Source organism: Paramormyrops kingsleyae, chromosome 6 (genome assembly GCF_048594095.1).
Source record: "Paramormyrops kingsleyae isolate MSU_618 chromosome 6, PKINGS_0.4, whole genome shotgun sequence".
Taxonomy (NCBI): domain Eukaryota; kingdom Metazoa; phylum Chordata; class Actinopteri; order Osteoglossiformes; family Mormyridae; genus Paramormyrops; species Paramormyrops kingsleyae.
Genome location: NC_132802.1, coordinates 2,401,466 through 2,426,908, shown reverse-complemented (window position 1 = coordinate 2,426,908; position 25,443 = coordinate 2,401,466). Strand labels below are relative to the sequence as shown.

Sequence of the window (25,443 nt, the reverse complement as noted above, 5' to 3'; positions counted from 1 at the left end):
TGATTTGATTAATTTTGTATTGTTTATTATTTTTACATTGTTTTTACATTTTTACAACTTAGCAAGTTTAGTCATACTCATCTGTTATAAAGATTGAGTAAATCAATGTGGATGTGCAGCTCTGGACCTGTAATTGCCGCTGGATCACAACTTGGTATTAAGGCTGATTCAGCTGTCAGACACACAGGCCGAACTGAATGTTAATGACAGAATTTTATGTGCATACAGACGTCAGCAGATGTTAAGCAGCAGACAGCTTGTTTAAAAAAAGGCTGCATTTCCAAAGTTTGCCAGAGCTGCATACAGCAGAGTCAGGCCGTGTCTCTGTCGCCATCTGCTGTCTGTGACCAGAATGACGAGCATTTGATTTGATTTTGTCATTCTCGGGGGGGGGGGGTGCAGGGAAGTTTCGAGGCACTGAATCATCTTTAAGTACATTGTCTCTCCCTTTCTGTTTCCACACAGACAGCATCCGGACTCCAAAGTTGACTGGAACTCCATTCCAACATCAAAATGTTTAAATTTCATTGCATATCTCAAACACCACAATGAAACTGACTCAAACATCCCCAAAACCACAAAAAAGGGCAAAATGACACCTTTCTCATTTACAAACAAAAAGAGCACAATTATTTATCAGTTGGCTATAAGAGAAAATTAACCGAAGAATTGTGGTATAGAATGAAATGAAGTTGTGCACTTCCTCCAGGGACCATTCTATGATAGCGTCTTGAAATCAGAAACACAAACACTATACCCCCCGTGCAAATGTATCATGTATCTTCAGTTCAAATGTTTGAGTGAAAGTAATTATGGAAAAATCTAACTTGATAGTTTTTTAGTCTTTTTTGTTTGGGTTTTTTTTTTGTTCAAAGAATTTAGATTGAACTGATGGCTTCTTTAAACGAGGATTAAAGGCTTTTCTTTTATGTCCTAGTCTGTGGAGATTTTAGAACTGAGATTGTAGATTGAAAATAAAAGGTATCACTTGCCGTTTTTAATCCAGCTTTATTCACGTGAGAAATATGACCATCCAAACCGAGAAGAAAAATAGCAAAAATATGATAAACTTCACCGGGGATCAGTGACCGACTCGTTTTTTTGAGGGGGGGGGGGGGGGGGGGGAGTTCAGTTCTGTATATTTAGTCTTGGATTATTTTTCCCACTTTCTCTCTTTCTGTCTTGTCACCAATCTTTGTTTGCACAAAAACGAAACTCATCGTCTGTAGGATAATGATGAAAATGTTAACTAACCAAGCACACGCTGTAATGAGGATGAATGCTTGTTTTTAAAACAGACAAAACAGTTCTAACCATTTTCTCACCGCCTCCTGTTGGGTATCGTGGAGTAATTACATGAAGATTAACCCCTGTTTTTCATTATTATTTCTTTTGTTTTGTTTTTTTTGTTTTGGTTCTCAAAGGTGGACTTGGGTGGGGCTCATGGGTGGGGTGGGTAGTGGTGGTGGGGTGGGGTGGGGTGGAGTCATAGTTTTTCTTTTATATCCCGGGTTACATTCCAGAGTTTCCTGTTCAGAGGCGGCCATTCCGTGCTTGAAAACGCAGTTCCTACTCTGTGAATGAAATGTTGTATAAATCAATGTTTGAAAATAATGATACTGAAACTTTCTAAGTTAAAATTTTAAAAAATTTCTTTTTGTCTGCCATGGGTGGGTTAACCCTTAGAATCGCATGCTGTAGAATTGCTTAAAAAGTGCATATGGAATTAAGTCCTTTGATGTTTTTCTTTGAAAAAATAACCTGTTAAAACTGTCATTACCGCTGTATTTATATTGTTTTCCTCTTTGTTTTGGCTCCTCTGTGCCAGGGAGACGTAAATGCATTAACCACAAGTTCATGGTTAAAAAAAAAAAAAACATTCCCACTTAGAATCTCTAATGTCTGGATTGATGCTTGAAGAAAGGAATGAAAATAAGGCGTCTGTCCCGATTCTACACAGACCACTTTGGAACATTCGCGTGCCCAGACGTAACACGCGGGCATACGCACTCGCACAGACACAAGACACGAGAACAAAAACATCGATTCATTCTGTAGCAGCCTTTTTCCAGAAACAAGACGAAATTTACTAGAATTGTTTTGTAACAGGTTTTTTTCTGGCTTTCTTTAATACAAATAAATGGGGGAAAAATAAAAAAAAAATTATAATAAAAAATACTTGGAACCTCTGAATGGCAAACTTTCTTTCTGTAGTTTCCCTAATCACTGTAAAAACAGAAGCTCTTTTAGCAGTAGTGGCATCTTTGTTTTTTTTTTTTCCTCTGCGACATTCTGTACAAAAAAGATGTGCTGTAATCGTGCGTTAGGCCTGGAGGTGGCAAACAATAAATAAAATAATAAAAATTAAGTTCCCTTTTTTCGTTTTCTCTATCCATGAAATAACTGTAGAAATCTGCTCCACTCTTGTCCTTTTTCATCTTTTGTATTTAATTTTCAAGTCAGTGTACTACAGAAAGCTGGATGCAAGATAGAAACTATATTAAAATGTACTGTTATTTAAGATGTAATAAAAAGCAGTTTGAGATGACCGTGTCTGCTTGATTGCTTTTTATTTTTGAAATCAATCAAGTGTTGCGTTCTCTACGACAGCCCCTGTATTTTCTTTCACATGTAGCGCGAACAAGTTTGCCGCTAAAGCAGCAGAAAAAGTAGTGAGAGTTTGGGATAACAAAGATTCTGGAATATACTTATCTCGAAAACCTGGTCTGTAACATGGTAAGCAACAGCCCAAATAAGATGTGTGCTGCACCACAGGAACCAGTGCATAGTCTGTCAGAGAGAGGGGAAGGAGACTTGTACAGGGACTGGGGTTGTGGTTAAAATAAGGCTTTGTACTCTCCTGATGTGAATCAATAGAGTTTAAGGTTGAATGATGATTAGTACGTTCAGGTTCAACACTCCACGAGTTAATAGCAGCAGAACATGCTTCTGTTGATTATTTTATAGCTGCTTTTTTAAAAGGTGGCATTTTGAAATTCATTAAAGCTGCTAGAGGAAGGTCCTTGGCTTGAATTTTAACTGGTACTTTTTCAAAACATTCTACGCAATCAGTAAATTTCTCATTTGGACATCTGACGTTGTAGCAGGTCATTTGTTTGAAACACCCTTCTGTTATATTGGCTTATTAAATACAACTTTAATATGAAACATGATGGGGTTACTTGCTAAATGTGTATAAAATAGCTGCAGCTGATATTTAGTGGATTCAAGCATAGTTCTGAATTTCTGTCTGTGGGGATTGCCCTCAAACACCTCATGAAAGATTAATGTATCACAGTTTCTTAATCACTTCTTCTCATTTCTGTATAAGCCCAGTTTGCCGGACAATTGGCATTTCAGTGCCAATCAGTGCCCCCTAGGCAGCCGCCTATATTATTGACTGGTCCTGCATTGCACCAAAATGCAGTGTGATAAAAATGTGGTCAGTCGCCAATCTCAGGATGGGTTGGCAGCCCTGATCCTGGAGTGCTGGGATCCAGCAGGTTTTCTGTCCTACCGGGTCTCTGATGACCCTCATCTGGTCTCCGGCAGATAGTAACTCATCAGGTAGGATGAAAAACCTGCTGGGTACTGGCACTCCAGGAACAGGACTGCCTACCCCTGGCCAAGCTGATGATCAGGCTGAATTAACAGCTAACCACAGACATAGGCATTGTTAAACAGCTGACAATAATGACTGACTATAAATGAATGACAATGAATCCCTCAGATTTGAATCCTTCAAATCACTAGCTTTGCAGATTACAGTGCAATTACAGTACCTGCTTATTTAACAGACACTTTTTTCCCAGAGACATAATTGAGAAAGTATGGTCAGTCGATCCTGATCTGAGAATGTACACATCTACCAAGTGTACAAGCTGAATATTTTTTCCAAGAAAAGTACATTTATGTCAAAAATTGTTACATCAAGGGAACATCAGGGGTCCTGCAAAGACTTGAACCTTCAGATTACTGATCAAGGTAATTAACAACATACAACTACATATTATAACAGATCATGGTTCTGTGTTTCTCAGTCTGGCCCAAAATGTTTTCTCAGGAGTCCTGCTACTACCACACAGCTGCTTTCCTGGTTGTGTAGTCTGACCCCTGCAGATGAACCTGACTATCGCAGCCTTGTTGTTCGCAGCCCTGGCTTTGCCCTGCATACTGTTTTCATTGACAACAATAACCCCCTGCCATAGGACAACTACAGGGCTTTTGTAAGTTTTTGGCATGCTGGTTCTTGTTTCAAATATTAATTATTTTTCTTGGCTCGGTGGGTTCAATTATGCCCCAGGCGCCAGACCTGCTAGCAATTATTTTAAAAAGATACTTAAAGAAATGTTTAATTAGGGTGTTATCGCTAATAAAATGTTAAATTCGCTGCCCATGCGCAACTTGTACGACGTAGATTTATAAATCACACATAAAAGGCTTTTCTGTTCATCCGTCGCATAGATATGACGGCATGGGTTTTGATAGCAGTGAGTCAGTGACACGCACACGCGGTGGCGCTCGCGGACCCTCGCGAGCAGATCGGTGACGCTCCGGGAAAGGTGACGCCCACGCGGAACCGGCGCGTGCGCTTCTCAGTCCGCGGCAGTAAGGAAAGGGGGGAACGCGCGAGTGTCGTGGCTAATTGGTTACGTAGGAGTAAGCTGGATAAAAAGAACGGAGCGATGGGTTTCGCTTAAGATAAGGATTTTTTGTTCATCGAGGTAGAGACCAGTGTGGGAGAACTGCTGTGAAGTGTTTTTGTGCAGCACAACTACACGCACAGTTTGAGGTAAATTAGCTGCCTAGCTAAATGTGGCAGTGTCAGTCTTGTGTTATTTAATGTGTTGATATAGTCGGTTTTTCGCCAATGTCCTCTCCTGACGTACTCGAAACGATGCGGCTTGCTAACACAATAAAACGCAAAAGTTTGTGCGAGTGTCGCTTAATGTTTCTAGTGATGTATTTGAAACACGAAACGAGGTGGATAACTGACTGGATCATGTTACTGTAGGACGATTCCTCTTGCTTTTCGGATAAGTATCAAAAATGTATCTCCGGCACGTATTCACCTGGCCAAGCTGTTTAATGACATTAGTGTGCCATTGTAAGTCTGTTATGATATATTTAATAGCAAAGGATATTGTTCCTTTACGCGATGGTGTTTGAGCGAGTGTAGAGTTTTTAAATTCGGAAGTTTTGCCTTCATTTAATAAGCTTTCATAAGGCAAACGGATCACTGACACTGACATTTGTGCGTTACGTGTCACCAGCAGATGACATTATAGCACAGAGGAAAAAAAAATTTATTCAGTCTTCTGGCCAGTTGAGCAATGTACGGAGAACAGTGCAACCTAAGGAGTGGTCTTTAGCTAAACTCAGTGTCACGTTTCAGTAGTCTTAATTGGTAATTGAATTATAATGGAATACATCAGTTGTGCACTTCCCACTCAGTGTGGCTAGCAAACTAATATTAAATGGATAAAACTTGTCTCACTGCTTTGGTCAGATGTAAAATATAATAGTCTCCGTCCGAAATAATACTAAATCCTCAGATACAATTGCTAAGTGGATTTCTGCACTTTCAAACTAGCCAGTTTTACTATACCTCCGCGATTTCATTCATTAAAGTTACAGAGTTATATGGTGAATGTCAACAGTGAGTACAAAATGTTCTCAGGCTTTCTAAAGATGGTAAAGCTGGTTGATTGTAAGACGCTATTGCATTAATAATAATAATAATAATAATAATTAAAATAATAATTATTATGCCTGTCCTTAATTGGGGGTGTGGTTATGAATATTCACCTCCCTGGCTTTCCCAGCCGAAATTGCCGTCCTTGGCGCCATTCACCGCTGCTCTGTATGAATAGTTTGTTTCAGTTACAGCCGCGCTGTTTTGGGCGAAGTGGACCGACTTGATTGCTTTTAGCCAAAAGGTGTTCTGTAAATAATTTTTAAACGCCCCAATTTATGCTTCATTTTACTGAGAATGTCACGGTGGTAGCAGTAGTAGTAGTTGTAGTACTATTTGTTGTTGGCGATGATAAGGCTCCCCGTGATTTTTTTCGCCTGCTCTGCGTGCGTTTTACGTGGCAGCAAAGATTAATGGGAAACTGAAGATTAGAAATCTAGTGATGAACAGATTATCACTTCCTTTTCACATCACTGTTTGCAGCCGCAAAACTGAACCCGGGTAAAGTCTGTTCATGGTTGATGCTACATGTAATACAAGAATATGGTTCTAATAGGGCCATCTGATCACAAGAGAGATCTGTTTGTCTCCTCTATCTAACGTCATTGAGATGGCTGCTGTCTTTGTTGCATCTGACAAGTGTTACTTATTTACTTTTAAGAGTGCGGTAATGTACGAATAGTTTGTTTCCCTTACAGTCGCGCTGTTTTGGGCGAAGCAGAATAGTAGGTACATATTGTATGTTAAGCATGAATATGAAACTGCAAAAAAAAAAAGTATACGTTGTCAACCTGATGGCCTTGCATCGTTGTAGATGTTATGTCTAATCTTCAAAAACGTGTTTAGGCCTGTTGAATCATATGCTGCACTTTGAAATTAAAGATTTTAATGGGGAGGGAGGGAGTACGCAAATGAATCATTTGGTGTTAATGTGTTTCCTATCATAATATTTGAGGTTAAACACAGACTGTAGGAAAAACGGTGAGTAAACGGCTTTACAAGTTAAAATTAACAGTAATAACAAGCACAGTTAGCAATAAACATCAGGTGTGTTCCTACATAATGTAATCCCTCGATTTACGGTCATTTACGACTTAACGGGCTTTCTTTGATACCGAAATGTCTGTTTACGGAATTTCGAAGTAATTGTTTTCCGCTAAAGAATATTCTAAAAACATTCTACAGAGATAGAGATGTGTATATAAGAAAATATATTTATTTCTTTTTGACATTTTCAGCCAGATGTTTTAGTTATGGGTTAATGAAATCAGCACCGATTTCTTCAACATAGGCACCAGCAAAATAACATTCACCCAAGTACACACCTTTCAGCCGCGTATCCTGATCATGGAGTAAAGGTGAAACGCACGCAGCGTGCCGACCGGATGCACCTGTGGGGCGTGGCGGATAAACACGACGTTTACTGCACAAACACCAAGTCTTGGTTCCGCACACGCATTATCTCCTCATGTTTCGTTGTGCTTTTTAGCTCTTGTTTATTTCGAATTTTTATTGCTAATATAAGGTGTTTCGATTAGGATGGTATTTGTTTTTTTTTTAATTGGACAGGAAATGTATCATTTCTATTAATGCTGATCGAGGGAAGGCTGTAGAATCAGATTTAAAAGTAAAGATTTGACGCAAAATATAGGTCTACACAGTTAGAAAGGGTCATTTAAAAAGCTCACCTGAAGATTTCCTTGTTTTTATATGGGTTTTATGTGCTTTTGGAGAAGAACACCACCCCATTCAAATGGAGTTCCCCACAGAGGGCTAATAAGGAAGTTCAAGCCATAGTGTTGTAGGGACGAAAATGCTTCACTGATGCTTGTGTGAAGAAATTCTCAGATTAATTGTGTAAAATAACACTGGTTGACTTCCCTGTGGTTTGAATGATTGCTAGAAACGAAGGTTTTTAAATATTGCTTTTAAATGAAATAGTCTTTCTGTTGCTCCAGTGAATTAAAGTAGAGATTGCTGCTGTCCAGGTACAATGGGAAGGCTGATGTTTATCCAACCTTCCACCTCCAGAGCAGTCAATGGATGAACGCAGAGAAGCAGCCTTGTCCTGGCGAGCCTCTGAGTCCGACACGGGCTCTTTGCCGTACTACCTGCCAGGCCACGATGGTGGGGAGCCGCCGGGTCGAGCACACCCAGCCCATAGCCGATTCAAGGGCCGCAGCCTGTCAACCTCTCACGCCCTGATCGGCTCTGCCAGCTTCAGGTAGGGGAGCCCATCTCCACTTGACCTGAGTTTTTACTTCCCCTTCTTTGTCCCTGAAATGCTAACTAGTCTACATGGGGCATTTTAGGCTAGAGGAGTGGTTCCTCTCCTGGTTGACCTCCAGACCTCTTACTGTACGCAACAACTGTCATGCTTGGTTTAGCCAATAAAAGCCTTGATGATTCATTTGCTGAATCGTGTGCATCAGAGGTGAGAGAGACACAAGAACGATTGAGAGCCATCGTATTAGAATATTTGATTTGGCAATATATCCTATAGCTTTGTATGAGCGATAAGTGGCTTTGGACCTGTTCGACCTAGAACTTTCTCCTCCTTCCTCTGATTTTTTTTCTGGTTTTTCTGGTTCCTTTTGTGTCCCTCATTCCTTTGTTTCTTTATGCGGAGACACTGATGGAATGTAGCTTTGTGGCTTGCGACTATAATTGACCGGTGCATTGCAAGGTTCCATCCTTAATGTTGACGGCACTCAGCGATAGTCACTATCTTCTTCCAAAGGTGAATATTTAACAGGTGTCGTGTTGGCTAGGCAGAGTAAGAGTCACGCACACGATGGCACATGCAAAGTGGCAGCCGATCAAGGAAGTATAAGTGTCGAGGCTTTGCAGCTGGTGGCTTAATTCAGGGAGGATTTCTCAGCTGCGTAACCTCTATGGACGGCCTCTTCCCTCCTTTGCTGATTGCAAACTTGTACGTTTTCAGGGTTGCCCATGGTTTCAAAACGACAGCCCAGAATGACGTCTACCTGTCGTCCCAAATAAAGCGGCCTTTTGCTTTGTTTGGAAATAATGATATCTCTCTGCTCAACAATAGAATATAAAAATGTTTTTGGTTTTTGTTTGGTATCATGATACCTTATCTATCATCTGTTGGGTAAATTTCATCCTTTGGTAGGATGGTTATGTAAAGGGAAGCTAATAATTTATACATCTTATCTAGTCTAGTTAACTATTAACAACAAAAAACTGGTCTTCTTTCTAAGGTTTATCTAAAAATATTACCTTTAAATCAAACAATTTTAAAAAATGATAGTGTTGCCTAATTTATGAAAACATATGATCTTATAGTTTGACCAAAATACTGTCAGCATCAGGTGCAGTTTTATGTATACACACGCTTAAATAGATAAATCCTTTATTTTTCCATTTGCACAAGTATGAGTACATCGGTACTATTTCCTTTGTCTGCCCCTCCATGCTCTCCTTAGCTTGGTGGGTCACAGCCCAGGGTCAGCCAATGTGCAGCCGCCTCGGAGGATCTGTGAGTGTTCTGCCAAGGCCGGGGTTTGAACCTGCGATCTTCTGATCACGGGCACAGAGCCTTGGCCCACAGAGCCACTCCTCACTTATGAGTCATATGCTCCCAAGGGGTGACTTGCTGCTGTGTGCTTTAGGACACTATCACAATTACTTGTGTAAAAACCGTTAAATGGTACAGAAGTGTTTGTATATAAAGAACTAATGTTTCTGTTGTGTTTCTTAACATCTGTATGACTCGGTCACAGCTTATTAAGAAAGGTCTGTTCAAGGGATTTTTTTTTTCCCGTCACGAAAATAAACACTATACTGTATTATTACAAATATGCTATGCATTCACAAGTGTTATCTGAAGCTCTGGATTTTCAGCTGACCAGTTAACAAAATGTATCTCCTGAAGTCATTTCCTACTGACCTTGTTTGCTTTCTGTTTTCCGCTCTGTTGTATTAGCACTCAGGGAGAACTGTTCATCAGAAAACAGGCCTGTAGCAGATGGGCAGCCATTAGACCCAGGCCACTAATACAATTTGTGCACGGAGGTCATGTGACCTGGTGCACCCCATGGAGACTGTGATGGGGCAGGATTTTTTTTGTGCCCTATGAGTGCTGGTCTAACTCTTTTTGCTTTACTCTCTTTATATATTCCAAGAACATTTTATTCAGTTTTGTACTTCGTGTCTGTGCATCCATACATAAATATTTCATTAGGTACTGGAAGGTACCTAACTGGAGAAAGATGAGAAGTCTCTCCAAACCACTGCAGATTCAACTCATCATTTCTCTGTCCAGAAACATCACATTTAAATAATTGTTCGTGAAAATAAAGAATATATCTTACTCTTTTTGGCAACCTCTGTCAGCCTCCCATGGATATAAAAATGTAAAGGAAAAAATCGAAGTCACAATTTCAATCAATTTTACCCTCAATTTTCTGATAGAAGTCTTCAAAACTACTGGGTACCAAAATAAAGCTTGGCAATCAAAGTTTTTCCAAGACATTTGTAGCAAAATTCTATAATCAGTGCTGGAAACCCTCTGTGGATCAGTTTGGCAGGTATCTCACTAGCTGGACCTCAGAAACTGTTAAAGGGGATGAGTCCAATTATTTTTTTTTTATTGTGTTTTTATTTGGTGTCATCATAAAACATTCTAATGGTATATGGAATGGGATATATGGGATTTTGAAAGAAATTAATTATATGATTTATAAAAACGAAAGGATTGGCGAAATCTGCCAGACATTCTCTCCCTCTCCATCCACTACACTACACACTCAGGATTTCCCTTCCCCCTCACTGGCCCAGTTTTCCAGTCTTGCGGCTGATGAGATCATGAAAGTCATCTCATCTTCCAACCCTACCACCTGCCCACTGGATCCAATCCCTTCCACATTGCTCCAGACAATCTCTCTGGACCTTCTCCCCTTCATCACCACTATCATTAATGGCTCCATAACTTCCGGTCATGTACCAACAACATTCAAAATAGCCAGGGTCATTCCTATCTTGAAAAAACCCACTCTAAATCCCTCGGACACTTGCAACTACCGACCAGTATCGCTTCTTTCCTTCCTTTCAAAAATCCTCGAACGCACAGTCTACAACCAGCTCTCTCTTTACCTCTCTCAGAACAACCTCCAGGATCCTAATCAGTCTGGCTTCAAAGCAGCTCACTCCACCGAGACTGCCCTCTTAGCAGTCACTGAGAAGCTGCATGTTGCTAGGTCAGCCAAACTGTCATCTGTCCTCATCCTTCTTGACCTATCAGCAGCATTTGACACGGTTAACCACAAGACTCTCCTGTCCATCCTTAGGAGTCTTGGCATTGGTGGTTTGGCTTGGCAATGGCTTGCATCCTACCTTGAAGGCCGATCATACCGAGTGACATGGAAAGGACCCACATCTAACCCACGTAGTCTCTTCACCGGTGTCCCTCAGGGCTCAGTTCTTGGCCCACTCCTGTTCTCCCTCTATACCAAATCTCTTGGTGAGGTCATATCCTCTCATGGCTTCTCTTTCCACTGCTATGCAGATGACACTCAACTCATCCTCTCCTTCCCTCCTTCAGACACTCATGTCTCCACTAAGATATCTGCATGTCTAGCAGATATCTCATCTTGGATGACCACTCACCAACTGAAACTCAACCCTAGTAAAACGGAACTGCTGTACATCCCCGCTGACTCATCCCCCCTCCTGGACCTTGCGATCTTCCTCGACAACTCCCTGATCCGTTACTGCTCGCAACCTTGGGGTTACCATGGACAATCGTCTGTCCTTTTCCTCACATATCGCCAACGTTTCCCGCTCTTGTCGGTTTCTCCTGTTTAATATCAGAAGGATACATCCAATTCTTTCTACCCAGATACTCATTCAGTCCCTCGTCATCTCCCGCCTTGACTACTGCAACTCGCTTCTTGCGGGTTTACCACTGAGCGTCATTCGTCCCCTCCAACTGATTCAGAATGCAGCTGCTCGACTTGTTTTCAACCTTCCCAAGTTCTCCCCACACCACTCCTTTGCTGCGCTCCCTACACTGGCTTCCTGTGGCTGCCCGCATCAGATTCAAAACACTGATGCTCGCATACAAAGCCAAAAATGATCTGGCTCCATCCTACCTAAAAGACCTCATCACACCCCGCACTGCACCACGATCTCCCCGATCCTCCAGCACTGCTCGACTGGTCCCACCACCCCTCAAGGCACAAGGAAGACACACCTCTCGGCTCTTCTCTGTTCTGGCACCAAGTTGGTGGAATGAACTCCCCCTAGATGTCCGAACAGCTGAGTCACTGAATGTCTTCAAAAGACGACTTAAAACACACCTTTTCCAGAAATACCTGAATTAGCACTTCTGGCATTATACTCAGTTTTTTCCTTTTTATTAAAAAAAAAAAAAAAACGCACTTTCCCAACAAAGTATTAGATCGATGGTATTCATAGCCTTGGTTTTATTGAGCTAGTATCGGGAAAAATTCATTGTAGAGTCTTAAAGCACTTATGTAAGTCGCTCTGGCTAAGGGCGTCTGCCAAATGCTGTAAATGTAAATAAAATAACCAAATTACAATTTGTGAAACTACAATTAAGGACAAGAACATGAGAATCATGTTAACCAGCTTGGTCCTGATAATTTTTTCAAGTTTCACTTGGGGTCAGTAAGTGCTGTTCTCCAATTGAATTGTGTTGTGAGTTGATCCTGTTTTTGCTGGTATTTTCTGCACTAGATGAAATACAGTTTTTGTTTTGACGATCAACCCCTTGCTGTTTATATTGCTGATTAATATCGAACTCCTTTTGGTGACTGTGGTCCATGGTTTGGCTGACCGTGTGATGAACCTTTTCTGTAAATATTTGCTTATATATAATTGCCCATCTTGCACCGGTAGCTTCCGGGCTCCGGACCCCTGCAGCCCTGTGTGAGACAAGTGGGTACAGAAAATGGATGGATGGATAGATAACAGTCCTCAAAAAGGCACATGTGTAGATGTCATTTTAACAGCATTTGAGCAGTTTAAGACAAAAAGCCAGTCACCCCAATGATCATGAGGCTGGCATGGAATAAAGTCTTCTGTGTTTCCATTGTGCTTTGCGAGATGTGTTGTATTGTAGGTGTTTAAAATTGGCATTTTCTTTTTATTGTAAAAAGTAGTAATTATTCCCAGTTCATTTATGTTATAAAATAACCTAAATCTGTGAGGTGCGTGCTGCAGTACTAGGCTTTGTATTTCTGAATGACAGGTTGGCCTTTCTGCCAAAATCGATAGCACATTTTATCAACGCCTTGGGATGTGACGGCATCGCCCTTTGCAGTCCGCCCCCCCCCCAGGGGAATCCCCTACAGTTTGCCTTGATGTGGTGCAAGTACTGTGATGTGCTTTCACTTGCTCACTCCTTCGTTGCTTTGTTTTGCAGGAGGACGCAGTCCCTGCATGGACCGAGCCCCGTGACCACATTTGGACCCAAAGCATGCATGCTGCAGAATCCCAAAGCTGTGATGTGAGTACACAGACTGGTGGGTGGGTGTGGCCTAATAATGTGTCTTCAGTACTTTGTTTCCTAAGGACAGCGTATGTTTGCTTGATATTTGCAGTCAAAGACCATTGAGCTCACATATTTCTGAAAATCTGTTGAATAATTGCATTTCCCAGATGCACATTGAGAATAATATACATTTTCTTGTCTATATATTTCTATGTACATTCATTAACACACTTTTTCAGATGTTGCACATATTCATTATACTGAACCCAGAAACAGTAGTGGATAACTCACTCTCTTGCTCATGTTAGGCGAATATGTTTTTCTGAGAAGTGCTGTTCATATTCAAGAGCCATTAAGCTCCTCCCCGGCCCGTCCCAGAGTGAAGGCTGAAATCCTGCTAACTAGCCTCCACACCCTCCACCCTGGTAACTCTGACCTAAATCTCTTTCCAGTAAAGAAAAACTGAATGTAATCTCAACTGACCCAACCCAACACATCCTTCCTGTTGCCATGTTTTTTTTTGGTTGTTTTTATGGCGCAGTGATGTCGTGTCAGGAGGGTAATACTGCCTGATAAAGCACTGAGCCAAATGTATTAGCTTCCCAAGTGCAAAAGAGGAGTCGCTACCTGAAGCCCTGATGACGTGCAGCTTTTAAGGCCTCTCATTCACTAATATACAATATATTTTCCTTTATGATAAATGACACGGGGGATGTCCCGCTTCTGCCTGTCCTCTGGAATGTGGGTCCCTTGTACCGCACTGTGATGATGGCTAGTGCCGATTCTGCGGCCCGGACATAAGAGAATGGATGTTTCCTGCAAACATCTAATTTACTGAGCAGATTTCGTTATTCCCAGTGACTCTTGGGATGTTTGTTTGTTTATGTATTTATTTATTTATAATTTAAACTGTTGTTTGTACACAAGAGCGTACAAATTCATGAGTTTTGCCCTTCCGCTGGAGTGTTTTTTTCGGTGATTGTTTTTCTTTTTATGTCTGCTGTTGAAAGCACTGCTGCGTTTGTGTAGGTCCCCTTTGCATGTTTGATCTGGAAGAACAGGTATTCTGTCTGTGGCTCTCACTACCGGTCGTTTACAGATTAGTGGATGCAGGGGGCGGGGGTGGGTCGGGGGGCTGTAGTATTACAGTGAAGTATTTGTCATGCGCAAATGAAGGCTTAGAACGTCCACACCCATACCAGAAACTCACTGGACCGCACCCCAACTGCCCCCCCAAAACTTGGGTGAAAAGTAATTTAACACTGACCTTTAATGCATCCTTAGTCATTTTAATCCTCCTCCTTCTGTTTGATTTTTATAGTATAAAGACCAGTATAGTGTACCTTTCTCTTCCATGCTGGGAAATCCCATAGTTGTCCGTCTAGTTCCTTGTTCTCTGGAATCCTCACATTGGGAGTGCTGATTCCAGGGGGGTGTGGTTTTGTTCTGAGGGGGCAGGATTAGTGTGATGTCATCTGGCAAGGCTGATCTTAAGTTGCACACTGGAGCTCACTGACTGGCAGAGTGAGTTGAGGCCGTCCCAGAGCAGACAGGGTGACAGAGAATTCAGGCAGTAGCTTTAAATAGCACGTTTTTAGGTAGTTACTTATTCTACTGCAGTCTTGGAAGAATGACAATTATTCACGGATCGACGCTGAAACGAGTCGTCTTGGCTGAAAGCTGATGGTTGTCTTGTCAAAGGCACTGAAGCCAGACTGATGTACTTGAGCGTTCTGCTTCTTGGAGCCTTATGAGCATGATTAACGTGAATCCGTGCATTTAGAAGCGACACAGCGGATGTTAGGATAGCGGCATGATCAATACCTTACACTCCCAGCTGGAGAAGTATCACATGCAGGAAGCCATGAAGTTTAACCATCATGTACAGCAGCAGGCTCTGGGAGACGGTGACAACGACCGGTTCTGGACATGGTGAGAGGTCTAGGTCGACCACCAATTTTTGGGGTTTGCAAAACTTGACGTACAGTGCAAAAACTTCACATGGAAGTTTGACACGGCAGAATGGAAGTTCAAAGGAGAACTTCAGCATTTGAAGTACAGCTGATTTAAAAATGTTTTGGGGAATATTTTAAACGCTGTATACTGCTGTAAGTGTATGCCCAGACAGGTATTTTTATATGGCATTTATTTTTTCATGACACATTTGTTTGATCCATGCTTTTTAAAAAATCCTACGGCACTCCTAGCCCTTTAAATCTACAATATACAAAATGCATATGTGTTCATATATAAGTATGAGCAGTCGCGAGCCAGCTGAGAAGAGGAGGACGCAGTGTATTTATAGAGAGATGGAGAGAACATCTCTGCATGTAGTGAGGGTCCTCCCGTCGCCGACGGAAACGCATCACTGGCGACTTTCAGTTTCTGCCAGGCGTCTTTGCTCGTGAAGGCAGCCCTGATAGCCTGGACAATGGGGGCCTTTGGAGAGAGCAAGAGGCAGTGAATGTGCTGGGCTGGCTGGGTCAGTGTCCTGCCCTGCTCAGGGGTAGCTGGGAGTGTGTGCACTGTGCCACATGCGAGTACGCGCAGCAATGCTAACACGTGTGCATCTGTCTGGTTCTTACCGCCCAGTGGGCAACCCCTACCAGCAACCAAGGTTTCCACACAGTCAGTTTTGAAATACTGGCCTGAAGTGATCTTTCTGGAAGCTTTGCCTCACAAAAAGGAAAGAAAAAAGGAAGATTTAATACTTCTCTACATGCAGCGGGTGAAATTTTCATACCGTTCAAGCTTTATGAAGGCTGCTTTGCTTTGAAGGACACATGAGAGCAAAAGTTTCTTCTTTTTATTGTGTCGCAGTGTGAAACTTTACATTTCTCTCTCTCTCTTTCTCAGGCACATCCAGGACCCTGCCAGTCAGAGATTAACATGGAACAATCCCCCAAAAAGTGTCCTTGTCATCAAAAAGATCAGAGACGCCAGTTTGCGGCGGCCGTTTAAGGAGCTCTGCATATTCCTGACTGAGGTGAGGCCACCATACTTGCCGCGAACACGCTTCACAAATCCCTGGGGCGTGTAAAGTCACGGAGCTGGATGGTGATTCTCGAAGAACACAAACGACCAGAAACTGAACAGAAAGGGGGGTGTTTGAGAAGTCTCTAAGCTCAGACTCCAATCGGTGTAAATGCAATTTGTGCATTCAGCATTTACAAAATAACATTATTTACACAGAAATGTCCAGGATTACCACTTGTTCCTTCTTTCTTTGTCCGTTCCTCTTTCTCTTACCTTCGTTACTCAAAGTGAATATTTCACACCCCACATTCCCCTATCTTTGTCTCCATGGTGATCCCTGCCTTTCAGGCAGAGTGTGTGAACACATCTTTGTCCCATTAGGTGAAAAACTTGATCGTCTATGTGGAGAAGAAAGTACTGGAGGACCCGGCGATTGCCAGCGACGAGAGTTTAGTGGCTGTCAAAAAGAAGTTTTGCACGTTCCAAGAAGGTATGTTTGGCGTCTGCCTGCACCCTCTGCCTTGGCCCCGCCCACACCCTGTCACCCGCAGCCACCCGCATTTCCAGCCCTGCTGCTCATGTCACATTTGTCTGTGATCCCTAACAAAGCTTTGCGTCTGCTTCCAGACCTTGATGACATTTCCGACCGCGTGGATTTCATCATCTGTCTCGGGGGAGATGGAACCTTACTCTATGCCTCCTCGCTCTTTCAGGCAAGTCACCGTGGTCGTCACGTAAATCCTTAATGCGTCGACTAGTGCTCATTTTTACGTATCCTCCACTGAAGAATCAAAAGCCAAAAGTAACTTTTTAAACCTTGCAGACGACCACTACCTTAAAAAATAGCAAGGGGAAAAATAATAAATATGAATGTTTCATTTGTTACATGCTGTTTACCAGAAGCAGGGGGACATTTTGTGGCACTTTTCCACTGGCATACAGAAACCAAGCCGTACTCACACTATACCTCAAAGAGAGACTAGTTACAGTGCAGTTCCAGCTCGCTTCGGTTTTCCACTGCAGAAGGGTCGGCTTGTTAAAGGCCGGGTTTGGAGAGCGACAGTGACGTAAAACGAAAGAGATGTTTATTTACTGTTCGCCTGGTGAACAGCATCATCTTGATTTACTGTGTCCTAATTTTAATGTTAGCATAAAATGCTAGTAGAATTAACGTTTTCTTGCATAAATTTGTATTATGAATCATTCTGTTCAGCTGTTCTATGTACATTTTTCAATCAATCAAAAAACTTTATTTGTCCCCGAGGTACCGAATTACTGAGAAGGCATCAGTACGTCCTGATATGTAATACTGCTAATAATACATTATATATAGAATACTGTATTTGCTTTTTCCTTCAGATAATCCATGAACCGAACACCAGTATGTCCGTGCATTTCTGCCAGTGATGGTGGTGATGCAACCAGCTTGGTTTGGTCACGCTTTTGGACGTGCTAGTGCTAGTTAGCAGGTTCATGTCGGCACCGTTTCTGCTCACGTCATTTACAAGGGAGAAGCAGCAGTTCGTGGTTCAGCTCGGTGCCTGGTGGCAGTGGAAAAGCGCCATTAGTCAGGATTGACAGGGCAGGTCAGAGCACAAGCACCCAGTTCCACTTTCTCTCTTCTAACTGTGTGCCCCCCCCCCCCCAATCTGCCTTCCCTAGGAGAGCGTCCCCCCTGTGATGGCCTTCAACCTGGGCTCCCTGGGCTTCCTGACCCCTTTCAACTTCGACACATACCAGTCACAGGTCACGCAGGTCATTGAAGGTGAGCCTGAGCTAGTCTCCCACTTAAGGGGGGGGGCAGAGGTCAAGTTCCCTCTTTCGGGGGTGTTTGCTCAGCATACGCGTTCCGCTGCCGGGGTTTTGATTCCGCAAGTCCAGTCCCGCTGCCGCTTGCGTCAGTCAGTGTGATGGCTGTCTGTACATATGTTCCCCAGATTAGATACTGTACAGTTAAACAAGTGAGGAATCCAGTCTGTTCAGGCTCTGAGGACCTTTTTCAGAGCCAGAGCCTGTGGTCAGTAGATGTGGCACAGTGGTTTCTCCACCTAGAAGTTACCCACCCCCCCCCCACTTCTCAGCCAGTTTCAGCAGGAAATAGCCACGGCGTGCAGCGGTGCTCTTCTTGCTGGCCACAGAGCCAACCCTGGCTTCACGGGTCACTTCCTTGCACAGGGAATTCAGCCATCGTCCTGCGGAGCCGGCTGAGGGTGAAGGTGGTGCGGGGGTGCAGTGAGAAGGCCTTCGCTCAGGACGCCATGGACGAAATGGGCTTGATTGTCACCAACGGTGACACTGAGGTGGCTCGCAAGACCATGCAGTACCAGGTAAGCAGGACTGTCTGCTGCCGAGGGCCACTTTCCGAGCAGTAACCTGTAGATCTGTTTGTGTGCCGGCTCCTGAAAGCACAGTCAAGTAACGGAGTACTGCTAGCTCACTCAGTCAGGTGAGCATCTGAACACAGTGCCAACCTGCTGCTTCAAGCTGGCCAATGATGTCAACAGCGGGATCTGCACCATTGGCCCGTTTACGGCAGGATTGCTCTGTGTGAAAGTCGATCATTCAGGCTGCAGAGGTGACTGTCATAACACAGCCATTTCTCTGCTGAATCCTCGCATGCTTTACAGTGCTGTGTTCTTAAACAGAAACTGCTGAGTTGAGAATACAGTGTTTCCCTATTTGTTGTTTCTGTATGGGTGGGGGTAGACCTAACTGAGGATGATGGTTGTGGCTCTGCTGAGATCTGTTTTCCCTCTTTGTGGATTCGCTAACTGGTGAATTAGGCTTTTTGCAGTGAGTCATGGGCTGTTTGGTCCCTTTATGTGTTTTGGTGGTCGCTCGACCCAGATATGATGGAATGACACGTGTGAAAATGCCACCTGCTTATTGACGTCGATATTTTTATTTTTCCTAAATATAAGGATTTTTGTTTCAGAATTGAGAAATATCAGGGATCATAAAAAATCTAAATGCTTATTGTCACAAATTGAAAACTTCCACTAGTGGAAATACCAGAGCATGTGTGCTTGTGTTCTGATGCTTTATTTGGTATTATCTTGCCTTAGTGGTGTGTGCGTGTGCATGTGCGTGTGCATGTGCATGTGCATGTGCATGTGCGTTATTGAGGTTCAGGAAAAGACGTGAGACAGGACATGGCTGAGGGCCCAGGTCATGTGACCTTCTAATTCTTCTACATCAGTGTTTCCCCACCTTGTCCACAGGGACCGTCAGACGGTCCACATTTTTGCTCCCTTCCAACTCCCTGAGAAACAAATGCTCTGTATCGTAGGTGCTGAATGAGGTGGTCGTGGACAGAGGCCCCTCCTCCTACCTCTCCAATGTGGACCTCTTCCTTGATGGTCACCAGATCACCACCGTACAGGGAGATGGTAAGCGCTCGTCTCCGGATGTGGGCTTTGTCAGTCACCGGGAAATTCTCTACTGCGACCTACGGTGCCCTGCAAAAGTATCAAGTGCCCCTACAAATGGTCATGTTTGCCTGAATTACAAATTGTACATACTCACATTCTTGCTGTTGGTATTTTTCTTGCAAACTTACAGCTTCTCAGTAAATTTCAAAAGCCAAAATCAATTATTTGTCAGCAAATCTTTTACAGAAATTAGAAATTCTGTAAAATGCTACTTGCATAAGTATTTAACCCTGCCCCGTGAGTGTTTTGTAGTCACCTTTTGCTGCAATAACAGTTTTTTGGGGTAAATAGCTACCAGCTTTTTGCACTGTTCAGGATTGATTTTTGCCCATTTTTCATGGTAGACATTCTCCAGGTCAACGTCGCTAGTTGACTGCAATATTCAAAGAAAGTCAAAGAAAGTTCTCTATAGGACTTAGACCTGGACTTTGACTTGGCTGCTGTAAAACATTCACCTTTTTGGTGTTCAATCACTATCATGCCTGTATTACTTTGGTCTCATGCTTAGGATCATTAACCTGCTGAAAGGTAAACTTTTTCTCAAGCTCAAGTTTGGTTTTTGGTTTTTTTGCAGATTGATGCAGGTTTTCTTGTAATGCCTCCCTGCATTTTACTCCATTCATTGTCCCTTCAGTTTTGACAAGATGCCCTGCCCTGAAAAGTACACCTTTAGCATGGCATGTCCAACCTTTTCCCATATTTTTTTGTACCCTATTCTGAATTTGACATTCAGTTGCTTCATCTCTAACTCCCTTACACTGCTCTTTAGCCTTCATTTTACCGATATATACAGCTGCATGCTGACAGTCTTGCCAGTGGTGTTGGTGCGTTCGATTATTTCTCTCCAAGTCGGAACTCGGATGAAAACGTCACGAAAAACGTCACTTCCCGTCGGAAACACGCCCCTTTTATGACGTTGAAGTCGGATAAGATTTTGTTGTACGAGTTGCCCCTGTGACGTAATTTCAACATGGCGACTTGGTTTGTTTGTAGTTTGTTTACCGATCGAAAAATGAATATCGCTATGAATGTACTAAAATATTTTATAAAGCTTTTAATGTGGTTTGACTAGTTCGTGTTTCTTGTTTGTCTCTCGGAAAAATCTCCATTTTCTCCATTTGGAGAACTCCAAATCTGCTAAAATATAAAGCAACAACACACAGCAACGTGTTCATGGAGGCAGCCATGTTTGTTCCGAGATGTGGGTAGCTCGAACGGGAGTTTGTCGGACGTGATGTCACTCAACTCGGAATTTCCGAGTTCCGAGAGAAAAACGAACGCGCACCATAATTGTGGGAGGGGGGGGGGGGGTTTATCACAGGTTATCTCAGGTGGAGGCCAACTGTAAGGTAACTGTGTCCTTCATCAGGAAACATTTTCCATCTGTGTCTTTTTCCTCTTTCATCTGGGGCTTCCAGAGCACCGGGGTTCAAAACTCATGCAGCATTTATCTGTTTCTGATTTTGACCTGCTGACTAAAAATTGATTTTTGACCTTGAATTAACTGTGAGAGACTCATCTTGATGCTTTTTTTTGTGATGAGCTGAACCCCCCCCCCGTAAGTCATCACGAAAGTAATCTTGTAAATGGGCACCTCTTATCACAGAATCAAAAAATTTTCAGATTGTCTGTAGGCCTTGACTACATTCTGCCTCTTGCTTTCACTCTGCTTTGTCTGGTAAATTAGCATTAAAAGTAGATATTGCATGTGTGGCTTAATTTGATTAACAAACAGTGCTCTCAGCTGCAAGTGCTGCTGTTGTAATGGCTATGGCTGTTATTTGAGGAGGCTTAGTCACATGACTCTCTCTCTGTCCCTCCTTGCAGGTGTGATTGTTTCCACGCCCACAGGAAGCACAGCCTATGCAGTGGCTGCAGGTGCCTCCATGATCCACCCTAACGTCCCAGCTATCATGATCACGCCCATCTGTCCCCACTCCCTTTCATTCCGTCCAATCGTAGTGCCTGCAGGGGTGGAGCTTAAGGTAGGCCTTGGTACGAGGGGGGTGTCTCTCCAACATCTGCTTTGTTATCCTCAATAACGGAATAAACTTCTGACAGTACAGAGGCGGCTCTCTAAAAACGCTAAATTGTTTAGCAACTAGCACTGATAGACAGTGTTTCATGAGCAGTACTTTTATTTATTTTTTTTAGCCACATGCATTGTTTTTGCTTTCTGGGTGTCAGTAGTATAGGATGTGTTGTGATGATTTCACTCCAGGCGCCTGTTTCATGAACCGATTTATTGGTTAGCTAGATAACTTGGAGGTAGCCTGGGTTTTTGTGAATGAAGACAACGCCCATTTGAACTGGGCTACTGTCTGACAAGTAGTCTGGGCTACTGTCTGATAAGTCTGACAAGTTATCCAGCTAAGTAAGAAATCCAGCACGTAGCCAGCTAACTTCCAGTTAACTGCCCTTGACTCCTCAGATCATGCTCTCCCCTGATGCCCGAAACACAGCATGGGTCTCGCTGGATGGGCGGAAGAGGCAGGAAATCAGTCACGGTGATAGGTAGGTCACTCAACTTACTGCAGGACAGGCCAGGCACTCGCAAGCAGGAGTTTTTGCAAACTTTACGGCGTGTGGAAGCCCTGTGGTGCGCCCCAGACAGCTGGGAGGGAGCAAAAATGTGGACTTTCTGGCAGGGAGCTGGGAGGGAACAAAAATGTGGACTGTCTGGCTGGGAGCTGGGAGGGAGCAAAAATGTGGACTGTCTGGCTGGGAGCTGGGAGGGAGCAAAAATGTGGACTGTCTGGCTGGGAGCTGGGAGGGAGCAAAAATGTGCACTGTCTGGGGGTCCTGAGGACCTGGCTGGGAAACACTGCCTTACAGGAAGAGGATTGAGTTCTTTATAATGCAGCTGTAAAGTATAGAATGTAGTTTACTGCTAACCCATTTGCAGAAAGGAAACCTGACTAAGAGGCTGGAATGGCTGCTTGTGATTTTATATTTCTCTATACGTCTGTCTTCTGGACTGACTGACTGCCATGTCTTGTCTCCAAATCCCAGCATCACCATCACCACCTCCTGCTTCCCAGTCCCCTCCATCTGCTTTCGGGACCCCGTCAACGACTGGTTTGAAAGCCTGGCTCAGTGTCTGCACTGGAACGTGAGGAAGAGGCAGAATAACTTAAGTTCTGAAGAGGAGGAAGAGGAGTGTTAAGAATGGGGGGGGGGGGGGTTGTGAGCACTTTGTGAAAATTCTTGGCTCCCGGGGGATTTTGTGGGGTGTGATCGGGATTCCTCTTGGCACTTTGTAAAGCTCTGTGTGGATTCTACAAGCTCTTCGGGGTTTTAACGATCCTGGTGAAGCTGTAGCTACAGAATCACATCAAAGAACTTTCTGGAGGTATTGCTAGGCAACACACTTTAACTTGTACCCTTCTTCAAAGAGGCAAAAACAAGTGTTGGGGAGCAGCTGAAATTAGCATCCCTCTTTGGCAATAAAAAAATAGGTGCCTTATGATGTACGAATATTAAAACAAGTGTAAATGGACTGTTAGTAACATTGTAATTAACAGAGAATACGATGTAATGAGACATATCAGCCTGACATCGGAATAAGAGAGCAGTTTATAGAAACGGTCATTCTGCAAAACTTGATGACAGTTCTGTAGTTTTTTTTTTTTTTTAAATCCATGCTTTTTGTCAGGTGTTCTTCATTAATGGCAAATGACATCCATCAAGTGTATGTAAGTGTGTTTTTGGCCTCTTCAGAGCTTGCAGTAAATGAAGGCATGTTCGTTACAGGTCACCCACCAGTGAAATGTTTGCCAGGTCTGCTCCAGCTTGTGTGACCATCACTGTGTTTATTATTACTATTATTATTATTATTTTTTTCAAATTGATGTTGGGTTTCACAGATATTTTTGTGCAGTATTCTTTTTTTACATTGGAAAGCTTTTTCCTTTGTAAGTTTAAGTTCTGTGGCTGTTTGTAGGGGCTCACCAATCTGTGTATTGGCCAGATAGAGATGAATCACACATCCACGCTGAACTGGGGACCGATGCTCTGAGTAGTGTTTTTCAAGGTGTTCTTCCTTTGATGGCCACGTGGCAGCATTCTCTCAGTACACCTCCTTCAGTACTCCCAAGAGCATCTGTCATGCTTTATGATGGCTAAGTGGTAGTATTCTCTTGGTGTTCCTCCTCAAGTACTCCCGAGAGCATCTGTCACGCTTTATGATGGCTAAGTGGTAGTATTCTCTTGGTATTCCTCCTCGAGTACTCCCGAGAGCATCTGTCATGCTTTATGATGGCTAAGTGGCAGTATTCTCTTGGTATTCCTCCTCGAGTACTCCCGAGAGCATCTGTCACGCTTTATGATGGCTATGGGGCAGTTTTGTCTCTGCATTCCTCCTCGAGTACTCCCGAGAGCATCTGTCATGCGTTATGATGACTAAGTGGTAGTATTCTCTTGGTATTCCTCCTCGAGTACTCCCGAGAGCATCTGTCACGCTTTATGATGGCTAAGTGGTAGTATTCTCTTGGTATTCCTCCTCGAGTACTCCCGAGAGCATCTGTCACGCTTTATGATGGCTAAGTGGCAGTATTCTCTTGGTATTCCTCCTCGAGTACTTCCGCCGATTCTCCTCCTCTAGCACTACTGAGAGCATCTGTCAGGGTCAGCTGATGCTGGGGAGGCAAGCTCAGACGGGAGAGGTGTGCAAAGTCTTAGGAATCCAGTCTTGACATACTACTTACGCATTACTAAACTGATATCGCAGTCAGAGTGTTTCCTAATTGATGCCAACCTCCATGACGTTTCTGGTGTATTTTAAATGTGGGGTGTTTGTCAGTATGTTGCATATAGATCAACAGTGAATATGACATGCCAGCTTCCTCTCTACGCCAGTTTACCAACCTACCAGCCACCCAGGTTAAACACAATGTCCTCACCCAGCGTGTGCCGCACACACACACACACGCACGCACACATGCACACATGAGGGGCTGAGCACTGTTTCTGGCATTCATATGTGTGTGTGATTTTGTCTGAACGTGATTTTTATTTCCACTGCTAGTCATGAAGTTCTTTGGAGTAACATTTTTCCTAAAATTATAAACTTTTATTGATAGCTGCCTTTGTTTACAGTTGACTGGCATTTTAGTCCCAGTGTACAGCATTGTAGCTGTACATAGCTGGACGTGTTCCTGTGTAGGACTCCTTGTCTGAAAGGTAGATACTCGAATGTGTATACCGCCCCCCCTCCCCCCCCGGCTTTGTTTGACCAGTCGTCTTTATCTGTAGTCTTTAATCAGTGGATAAGGCTTGTAAAATAATTGTCTTCTAGAAAATGTTTGCTGATTTAACTTTTTGGGTTTACACATTTTGTACAAAAGATTTAAATGATCATTCCTTGATTGAGATCTGCCCATTCCTACTGAGGTGCAAACATTCTGGATAACAAGATTGAATTTTTTCTCCATTGTGAGATGGCTGTGTATGTTTTATATAAAATAGTACGGCATATATTTAAAAAATCTTGGTGAACTTATTTAATTTTTTGGTCTTTATGGTCTTTTTTTATTTTGTGCCCCTTGCTAGAATTTTCTAATTGTTACATTCGTACTGAAAATACAGTGCTGTTTTTAAAGGCATTTTAATAAAACTGTATTAAACCTGATTTTTATTTTAGAGTTTGATTGGTCAAGATTATTTGAAATATTGCGGTTTTTGACTTGGTAAAACTGCAGCTTGCTGAGTTCCAGTTTACTGTTTCTTACAACTCAAGAAAAGCTAATTTTTGACAGCATATTCGTTCGCTAGTATGAGCAGAACACTGCCTGGGCTGTGGCCACTGTGGACTCTAAGGCTTATGCTGCATATTGTCACAGCATAACACAACCTTCTGGCAT

At 43.0% G+C, this 25,443-nt stretch overlaps 2 protein-coding genes and 1 long non-coding RNA gene across 6 annotated transcripts in view; 2 read left to right on the top strand and 1 right to left on the bottom strand.

Moving 5' to 3' along the window:
- Positions 1-2,548, top strand: part of gnb1a (guanine nucleotide binding protein (G protein), beta polypeptide 1a) — a 34,811-nt gene extending 32,263 nt beyond the window's left edge. For all 3 annotated transcript variants that reach the window (XM_023793518.2, XM_023793519.2, XM_023793521.2), the window contains exon 11: positions 466-2,548. The gene's annotated coding sequence lies outside the window, so the exon portion shown is untranslated. The remainder of the gene's footprint in view (positions 1-465) is intronic.
- A 2,038-nt stretch (positions 2,549-4,586) lies between these two features.
- nadka (NAD kinase a) lies at positions 4,587-25,211 on the top strand. Of its 2 annotated transcripts, XM_023793621.2 has the most exons (12): positions 4,587-4,792; positions 7,727-7,919; positions 13,107-13,190; positions 16,032-16,161; positions 16,533-16,641; positions 16,779-16,864; positions 17,814-17,916; positions 18,327-18,478; positions 19,441-19,540; positions 21,410-21,567; positions 22,014-22,096; positions 22,595-25,211. In XM_023793621.2, the coding sequence occupies exons 2-12, from the start codon at positions 7,735-7,737 to the stop codon at positions 22,746-22,748; spliced, it is 1,344 nt and encodes a 447-aa protein (XP_023649389.1). In that variant the 5' UTR covers positions 4,587-4,792; positions 7,727-7,734; the 3' UTR covers positions 22,749-25,211. The 2 variants fall into 2 exon arrangements, with proteins under 2 accessions (XP_023649389.1, XP_023649390.1); XM_023793622.2 differs by lacking the exons at positions 4,587-4,792; positions 7,727-7,919; positions 13,107-13,190 and adding an exon at positions 14,697-15,107.
- Positions 12,125-14,574, bottom strand: LOC140591850 (uncharacterized). Its single transcript, XR_011992140.1, has 2 exons — positions 14,443-14,574; positions 12,125-12,606 (listed from the first exon to the last, which is right to left on the bottom strand). It is a non-coding gene; the product is annotated as an uncharacterized lncRNA (long non-coding RNA).
- Positions 25,212-25,443: the final 232 nt, after the last annotated feature.

Bases quoted from the DNA above. Each gene is read 5' to 3' on its own strand.
- nadka (XM_023793621.2), top strand. From the start codon at position 7,735: ATGGATGAACGCAGAGAAGCAGCCTTGTCCTGGCGAGCCTCTGAGTCC. The intron at 18,479-19,440 runs GTAAGCAGGACT...TCTGTATCGTAG, and splicing joins GCAAGACCATGCAGTACCAG to GTGCTGAATGAGGTGGTCGT. The intron at 22,097-22,594 runs GTAGGTCACTCA...TCCAAATCCCAG, and splicing joins GAAATCAGTCACGGTGATAG to CATCACCATCACCACCTCCT.